Source organism: Gracilinanus agilis, chromosome 1 (assembly GCF_016433145.1).
Source record: "Gracilinanus agilis isolate LMUSP501 chromosome 1, AgileGrace, whole genome shotgun sequence".
In the NCBI taxonomy this organism is placed as follows: Eukaryota; Metazoa; Chordata; class Mammalia; order Didelphimorphia; family Didelphidae; genus Gracilinanus; species Gracilinanus agilis.
In genome coordinates, this window is record NC_058130.1 from 361,758,876 (window position 1) to 361,768,684 (window position 9,809).

The following is a 9,809-nucleotide window of genomic DNA, read 5'->3' on the forward strand; positions in this document are numbered from 1 at the left end:
CAGGGCTAGGTGGGTTAAGTATTGAAAACATTGCCTGCCTGTTTGTGAGAGGGCTTTCATGGCTAGGAAATTTTCTAACCAGTACATAAATTCCAGGACATATCTCTTTCTCTTTACACTGTTAAAAATAACTGAATTTAAAAAAATCCTACAAGTAGATACAATCACAATAGGAAGTTACATGGCAAGGACAACAACACACACAAAAAAACATTAAGATAATGCTATTGGTTCAATAGTACTCCAAGAGGCTAGAAAACCTGTTAACTTTGAAAGCCCTAGCAAAATACCACACTTGTTTATAAACCACCTACTTATAAGAGACCATACTTTGAATCTTTTATTTTTCCTTTCTTCTTCTTCTTTTTCTTCTTCTTCTTTTTTTTGCATGTTACAATTGGAGAATTTCACATCCAGCTTTAAGCATTTTGCATTTCTTTGCCAATCTTGTAGCTGAGTATCTTGTTCCAGTCGATTTTGGTGCGGGTGACTGGAAGTTGCCGGCGCAAGGCCTTGAATGTGGTGTCTGACATTGTCTGATAGTTTTCACTAATGGCGGTCTGATATTCATTTTCAGCATGTTCTATGATTTTAATAAATTCCTTGGCAGTTTGTATATCATCAGTAACAGTTACTGAATCCTGTACATCTTTGTGACTAACCAACTGGACATTGCCATCTTCATAGTAATGTACCTGAATCTTTAGCACTCCAACCACCTGAGCTGTAGGTGGTGTGATGGTAAACTTCCACTCTGATCTCCAACGACCATTCCAGAAGTTTTTAGGCTGAAATTGGTGACTCTCAATACAGGCAATAATAGTCTTCTGCCCATCTATAATTTTAGCATAAACAGTACAGAAGCCATTGGAATAATGATCTTTCACATAGGTCCTTAATGCGCTGTCACAGGATTCTCTCCAAGACTTTAGAGCTCCATCTATGTCCTCAGGTTGGGGGTCACCTGCTTCTTTTCGTAAATGATCAAACTTAAAGGAAACTTTATTTCTTGGATCTAAAAATCTGCCACTACCCAGGTCACCATGTTCTGTAATTAAGACCTGATCATCATATCCTTCTATCTTCACTGGAGTGAATTGATCCATATTATACTGGGCAAATGCATGAGCTGCCCCTTCCCTGAGAAGATTGTCATTGTTAAGCAGTAACCGGACATCATTAAAGACTTCATTAAATTCTCCTGGGGGAGCATGAGTGATGAACTTGGCAGCTATCCGTACCTTCTCCTCATCCGACACCCGATCCTCGAAGTCGGCCATCTTGGGCTGCTCTCATACCTTAAAGTTTTGAGGAGTTTCTTTTCCCCTTATGCTGGTCTCCTTGAATAGATAAATTCTTCATGCCAGTTATCATCTTTCAATCCCCAGTCAATAAGTCAACAAGTGGGCAGCTGGGTAGCTCAGTGGATTGAGAGCCGTGCCTAGAGACAGGAGGTCCTAGGTTCAAATCTGGCCTCAGACACTTCCCAGCTGTGTGACCCTGGGCAAGTCACTTGACCCCCATTGCCTACCCTTACCACTCTTCCACCTATAAGTCAATACACAGAAGTTAAGGGTTTAAAATTTAAAAATAAAATAAAATAAGTCAACAAGTATTTATTAAGCTTTATTAATTTATTAATTTCTTACATATCAATCCAATTGCTTTTTCTTAGTCCTCATACTTTTGTGAAGATAGGATTAACTCTCCCCTTGTCTATTTTTAGCTAATCAAATTAATAACTTAAAGTACCCCTACTTGAAGCTAAGTAAGAGAGTTCACAAGTCACTTATTAGAGTAAGCTCACACCTCCAAAGGTCACTGCCCCCCACCCCACCCCCTTGGGCAGTGCTAGGCAAATTGAAAGACTGCAATTGGTTCCCATAAAGTGGGGGAGCAATAGGAAGTGACGTGGAAAAAACAGCTTTAAAAAGGCCAGCTAGAGGATTCAGTAGTGGACTCTGCATAGGTGAGTCAGATAGGAGGAGGAGACTTTTTCCCTGGATCCTGTGTCTACTTGCTAGGTGAATAGCTGGCCTTCCTTTCCTGGCTTCTGGAGAGATTAGTTCTGGAGATTCCTGCCTTGACTTTGGAGGAGGCTGTGTTAGTGAAACCCTGTCTGAAGATACCACTGGGACTTTTGGCTGAGGATTACCTGAAAATCCACGTGGAGACAGAATCTTGGGGAAGCCCTGCTGGGGCTGAATCTCACTTCTCAGGAGAAGGGTTGGTAGGCTTATTAGAATCTGTCTCTTTATCTACATTTTTCTCACTCTTTCCACCTCTTTGTAAATAAAGCTGCTAAAAGTCATTTTGACTCAAGCTGTAATATTTTTAAATCTGCGACCACAATATTACTTTAGAACTTTCATATTAGCATAAAAACCTAAATATAAATTCTTACACTTTTTACTTTTCTGTAGCAGACTAGGGATCATACTCTCTTCTCTTGATGGTTTTTCCTTTCTTAGCTTCCATGATGCTATTCTCCCCTGGTTCTCCTCCTAGAGTCTTCTCTGTCTTTCATTGTTTATCTTCTTATTCCATTTCCCTAAGTGTTAGTATTCCCTAATTCTCTTCCTGGATGATCTTCAATTCTTAATTCAAGATAATTTTGTAAAGGAACTATGCTTGGGACTTCCAGCTCACCTTTATATCTATTCATGAAATAAATAAAACATTGAGTTAACCTCCTGTCTTTTGACCCTAGACTTCTGATCAGTGATAGGGAAGCTCTATGGACACAGGTAAAAGGCTGAAATTGTATGTTACAAAAGAGATTATGGTGTGGGGGATGTTCTACCTATCTCACTGAAAACAGGTAGCTTATGACTCTCTCATGCTCCAGAAGCCTCTTCGTTTTGGAAGCTCACTTCATGCTTTGGATTCACTTACAAGATGTACTTTATCACCACCCTCCACTACTATTCCCATTCTAACATCTCAGTTCCCTTTTATGTGTTTTCTTCCTCCATTGTGGGCAGCTATGTGGTACAGTATAAAAAGCACTGGCCTTGGAATCAAAAAGATTTGTTTTTATGAGTTCAAATCAGGACTCTGACACTTACTAGTTATATGACCCTGGGCAAGTCACCTAACCTTGTTTGTCTCAGTTCCTCATCTAGAAAATGAGCTGGAGAAGGAAATAATAAACTTGTTCAGTATTTTTACCAAGAATACCCCAAATGGAGTAACAAAGAGTCAGACATTGTTAAATAACAATTTCCCCCACTGGAATATAGACTCCTTGAGGGCAGGGACTTGTATTTGTGATTTGTGTCCCCAGCATTTAGCAAAGTGTCAGGCATATAATAAGTGTTTAATAAATGCTTGTTGAATTATTGGTTTAGGATTGAAAGATGAAAAGTAGCACAAAGAATTTGTAATCTAATTGAAGAGACCAGCATAAGTTCTAAGCCCATGTGGAGTGACACTTCTTGTCTCCAACTCTCCCAGCATATCACGCCCTCCTTCCCAGGATCTGACTCAGGACTTTCAGTTTATGAGACTAACACACTGCCTACTGCGCCAAAGAGTCACTAGGTTTGAGTAGCCTATAAACTTCCATTGGAAAGGAACTGAGCTTGGTGTTGTCATTCTTCTGCCTCCGCAGCCCAATTCTCCCATTGGTGACTTCCTCCTAGAACTTCCATCATGAAGAAATGACCAATTTACCCATACTTTTTGTTCTGGACTTTGCCACCATGCTACAACTGCCTTCTCCTTCAACACTTTTAACCCCTTCCTCTGTTGGTAAATTCTCTGAATCTCTATTTTGAGGAAGGGTCAGACTATGTTTCATTCTCTAGGATATCACTACCTTACCTCTCTCTCCCTACCTTATCCCCACCTCCCACCTTCTCACCTTACAAGTAAGTTCCTTAGGTGTTGTGCAAATAGATATTTCTTTCACTTGATTCACATTTACCCAGCATCCTTTTAAGCTAGGTGTTCACTTTACATCATGATATTTGAGAGATAAATTTTGCTGAAACCCAATCAGGGGGCTCTTTTTGGGGCTTTTGCTTTGGTAAAGCGTGGCAGGTGTGGGTCTCTGGCTCTGTGCTCTGCTTACTTGAATGAATCCTTTTCTCTCTTATTTTGTTATTATTAAATCCTATAAATTAAAATACTTGGAGTATTCATTCACTTTTACTCTCATAGTGCAGAGTTTGCATTTTGTTTTCTATTTGTATCCCCAGAGCTTGGCACAGTGATTGGCACACAAAGAAACACGTGCTGATTTGACATTGGGACAACTGTCTGATATTCTGGTGAATCCCTAGCTCTCCTTCAGGGTCCTCTACAATTCTTCCCAGATCCCATAGTGTCATCGTGTAGTTTAGATTCCTAGCAGACACACTTGGGCTCTGCTCAACAATTAAGTCCCTTTCTACTGACTCCATACTTCCCAAATAAATCATCCACATCCCAAGTAGAACATTGTTCAAATACTCTATGGTGGATCTGATTTTTCCTCTAGGTCTACATTGCACCAGAGAAAACCCTTCTCTCTTCAGAAGATTCACTCTTAAGCTTGAGAACTCTACAATATATGTTGTACCCAAATTTTAATACCTAGCCCAGGTTCATGGCTGAAGGAAGAATCACACTGACAATGCAATATGCAAGAAGAGGCTCATTCTTTACTAGCAATAATAGCTAGGGTCGCTAGGCAGAGAGGCATGCCTGAACGACCCCTTGGAATTCCCAGCCAAGAGTTTATATAGAAATATTTGGGGAAGGAGGTTGGTACATACATAATTATGAAGGTAGTGTCAGGGACAGGTGGTCAGGAAGCATCTGGGGAGGGGGGGTTTCAGGGTCAGGGGTCTGGAAGCATTTGGCAAACATACATTAAGTAGGCAAATATTGTTAAGCAGGCAAATATAGACAAACATTCCTCAAGAAGGTTAATATCCATCAGATAAGATAGCTTCAGTTTTAGGTTTATGATAGGGGGAGATAAGGAAGATTGTACTGGGAAACCTTGGGGGTTGGGGGTAGCTTGCCCAGGCCAGAAATAGTTCAGTAGACTGCCAGACTGATTTTTAAATCCAACATATACAGTTAAGCAGGATACAATTCCTGGGCTAATCCTCTTCTAGGGTCATAGGAGAATGCACACATCTTCCTCTTCCTTGTGCTTTTGATGGTCATTTTTCAGTGCCCTGGATGCTACTGTCTTTTGATCGAGGAAACTATTCTCAGGATCTATAATGGGAATGGATGAGCCTGAGTTTTCCTCATCTGTGAAATGGGAGACTTAAGCCTAGAAAGACTGGAAGATCTCATTCCACTCTAAATCTATGTTATGATCTTTTCAGTCCAATGTGTGAGCACATACAAATCTCATCTTAGTAGTCAATTTAAGCCCCTGGAGAGGAGGCAATGCCTCTGCATAGGACCCTGCTCCTTGCCCAACTCCCCAGCATGTCTGCTCTGCTCCACGGTGGAGTCTCTCCTGAACTATGACAGACAAAAAAGAAATTCAAAAGAGGGAGCAAACCAGTATTCAGCTGATTTTTAAAATTTATTTGACTTCTTAAAACATTTTTCAATTACATGCAGAAATAATTTTTAACAATTGTTTTCTGACATTTTGCGATTCAGATTCTTTTCCTCCTTCTTCCTCCCCCTCTCCAAGATGGTAAATAGTCTGATATAAATTATACCACTTCAGCTGATTTTTAAAAAACCCTTACCTTCCATCTTAAAAATAATATTCTTTACTGGTTCCAAGGCAGAAGAGCAGTAAGGGCTAGGCAATGGGGGTTAAGTGATTTGCCCAGGGTCACACAGTGAGCAAGTGTCTGAGACCAGATTTGAGCCCAGGACTTCCTATCTCCAGGCCTGGCTCTCTCTACTGAGCCATCTAACTGCCCCCGTAATGAGATTTAAAAAAAAATAGAATTTGCTCCACATCTCATACCATATATTGCAAAGTCTATGAAGATACTTCCCTTCCTCCCCTCCAAAATACAGTAAACTGTGATGAAGTTTTGAATTCTAATAATAATTTTAAAAAATGAGAATTATCAGCAACTCTGGAACTACATGTCTGTAATGGAGAGTTAAACTATGAGTTTGTGATATGCTCAGTGCTCACTAACTACATACTATCGTTGTGATACTTGAATAATTTAAATACTCAATTTGGCCAATGGGAGAATTACCTCCTTTTAAATACACACAACCTTCCACCCACCACTTGATTACTCAGGGCTGCTGCTGGAAGGTTCCCTCCATTGACTGACTGCTGTTACCCTAAAAAAGATATTTTACAAAATCAGGATGCATGGTGCCAACAAATGAGTAAACCACAATATTTGACAAAACCAATTGGGTGTTTCTACAGCAACTATAGTTGAACTATGAAAATTCAGCTACATAGCAGCCCGAGGGGAAGCCATTCAGCCCGCTTTGAGGGTCCGGGGTGTGTCTAGCTATTCGTCTTGACCAATCCAAAACATATTGTGTCACTTGGGGCAAGTTAGAGGACTGGCCAACAGAGAAGCTGATCACCCACAAGAAGAAGAGAGCGCCCACCAGAGGAATAATATCCTCCCAGTGCGTCACTGGCTGTGGTCTTCCTGTTTGATTCTGACTCATCCTTGTAGGATTGATTGCTGGACATCAAAGCAATTGTGTAAACAACACAGAAGTTGTTCAATGAGCCTATCTATATAAACGTAATTTGTGCAAACAATCTTCCCTCTTGTTTTCTTAAAATACTTCCCCCCCTGAGGAACCAGGGTGATGTTGATTCTGGGAGACAGAAGCTGAAGAAGTGGTATCTGATGATTCTGGCACACCCAAAAGGATGATTACACTTCCCTTTTCTTGAAGAGTACATTTACAAGGAGTAGAAAACAAAGCTTAGAGCAGTGGACAATGCTTCTTCAGGTTTTGGATTTCTGAAATTGGATAAGATAGGCCAGGGGTGTACGGAAGCCCACCAGGGCTTAAGTTGTTCTTTTGATTATCTAGACTTAAGAAATTAACGCAGAAAATGTTAATAATACAGATTAAACTTAAAATCATGTCATCTACACATCCCCCCCCCCAAAAAAAAACCCAAAAGTAGTTGCTAAACATTCAGTGACACATCAGTCAGTATACCAGAATGGCTAGAATTGTGCTTCCCAGAGGGACTGTAACACTCCCTGGTATAACTAAGTTATAGTATAGTTGGGAAATGTTTAACAAAAATAAAAAATATGAGATAACATAGATGATATTAATTTGTGGTTTTCTTAGTCAATATGCAACCTGCATATTGTTTGTTTCTATTTGAGTTTGATGTCACTGATCTAGACCCTAGCCCAGAACAGAACATTTGGAGAGTGAAGTGAAAGGGTCTTGAATATTAAGGACTAGCAATTTTTGTTTTGCCTATAAGGCTTCTCAGAGAAGCATCAGATTCTTCAACTTACAGTATGTCTGGTTTTTTAACTCCTCTCTTCTGTTTTGCCTCATCTTAGTCTTTCAGTTCAACTCTTACTTGACTTTCTGATTAGAAACTCATTCTAGTTCTTGGTCCTTATCTTCACCATAGTCTGAGGCAGATATTTTCAAGGATCTCCTTTCTTCAAAAGAAAAGGTGGAGCAAAATTGTGATGCTTTTAACACTTTTAACACTTCATATGATGTTGTAATCTTCTCTGTAAATTATAAGGGTTGAATTGTTTAGAGAAGACTGAAAAGACTGAAGATCTTTCTCTCACTTCAGTCTAACAATAAATGACAGCTCAGTCTCTTGATAAATGGCATTATGCAACAAAACTATTCATACTCTCTGACCCAATGATCTTGATATTAGTATTTTTTAATTTAAATTTAAAAAATTTTTCCCCATGTTTTCATTATTCATTTTCTTTCCCTCCCCCACTTCTCTTTCCCCTCTCAGAACCGACAAGCAATTCCACTGGGTTGTACAAATGTTATCACTTGATACCTATTTCCATATTATTCATTTTTGCTATAGCTGCCATTAGTATTAACTATATCCACTGGAAGGGGCAGCTAGGGGCACAGAATCAAGAATGCTGGGCCTCAAATCAAGAAGACTCATGTTCCTGAGTTCAAATTAACCTCAGAAACTTACTAACTGTGCAGACCTGAGCAAGTTGATTAATCCTGTTTGCCTCAGTTTCCTCATCTGTAAAATGAGCTGGAAAAGGAAATGGCAAACCACTCGAGTATCTTTGCCAAGAAAACCCCAAATGGAGACAGACATGCCCCAAATGACCCAATAACAATAAATACCCTATGGAAATTATAGGAATATAATACTCCATTTGCAAATATATATTTTATATGATAATTAAAATATAATATATAATATACATATTATATGTGTGTGTATTCCTAGAATCATGGCTCATCATGATCAATCAGTCAAACTAATCTCATTTCCTATTTCGATGAGGTTCTGTGACTGGTGCATCAAGGAAATGCTGTGGATATAGAATCAGGGTCCCATGATTTCTGACACAAGCACATCGAAGGCAATAAGGAAAGACTTAGAAAACATGAAGAACATAGTAGTCATTGACCTTATCTTGAGTTATTGGTCATATTCTTTAGTATTTAGAGAAACACAGGTAGGTAGTAAGGGACAGGTAGAAATTTTTCTAAAATCCGTTTATTTATTTATTTGTTTATTCATTCATTCATTTATTTATTTATCTGTTTATCTATCTATCTATTTATTTATTTTAGTATATTTTTTCATGGTTACATGATTCATGTTCCTTCTCTCCCCTCTCCCGTAGCCAATGAGCAATTCCACTGGGTTTTACATGTGTCATTGATCAAGACCTATTTCCATATTATTAATATTTTCACTAGAGTGATTATTTAGAGTCTACATCCCCAAACATGTCCCCATCGAACCAAGTGATCAAGCAGTTGTTTTTCTTCTGCATTTCTGCTCCCACAGTTCTTTCTCTGGATGTGTATAGTGTTCTTTCTCATAAGTCCCTCAGAATTTTCCTGGATTTAGCATTGCTGCTAGTACAGAAGTCCATTACATTCGATTATGCCACAGTGTATCCATCTCTGTGTACAACGTTCTCCTGGTTCTGCTCCTTTCACTCTGCATCGATTCCTGGAGGTCATTCCAGTTCACGTGGAATTCCTCCAGTTCATTATTCCTTTCAGCACAATAGTATTCCATCACCAACAGATACCACAATTTGTTCAGCCATTCCCCAAATGAAGGGCCTCATTTTCCAATTTTTTGTCACCGCAAAGAGTATAGCTATAAATATTTTTGTATAAGTATTTTTCCTTATTATCTCTTTGGGGTATAAACAGGTAGAATTTTTTTAAAAATGTTTTTATTGATCTTTTGTTTTTTACATCATCAGAGTTTTTTCACAATATCCTTCCACCCAGAGAACCATTGTATATAACATATAGTACTTTTTATTTATTTTTTTACATACACACATATATAAAACCAATTACATGTATTAACAAATTTCCACACAAGTTTTCCTAAGTTATATGACCAAACTTATCTCCCTCACTCCCTTCCTTTCCTCTTCATGGTGCTGGCAGGTGATTCAATCTGGGTTATACCTGTATTATCATGCAAAACACATTTCCATATTGTTCATTTTTATAAGTGAGTAATCTTATAAAACCAAAATCCCAAAACATAAACTCAAATAAACAATTGAAAAATCATCAAATAGAACTTTTTAAAGAAAAAGATGAGGAAAAAAAATCAGCTCAACTGAACAATATGTTGAAAAAGCCTGAAAACATATGTCATGTGCAATACTTATGGACTTTTCACC

At 38.7% G+C, this 9,809-nt stretch overlaps 1 protein-coding gene across 1 annotated transcript; it reads right to left on the reverse strand.

Moving 5' to 3' along the window:
* Positions 1 to 226: 226 nt before the first annotated feature.
* On the reverse strand, positions 227 to 1,280 carry LOC123231471 (F-actin-capping protein subunit alpha-1). Its single transcript, XM_044657728.1, has one exon. It carries the CDS (start codon positions 1,278 to 1,280, stop codon positions 420 to 422), a length of 861 nt encoding a protein of 286 aa, XP_044513663.1. The 3' UTR covers positions 227 to 419.
* Between the last annotated feature and the right edge of the window lie 8,529 nt (positions 1,281 to 9,809).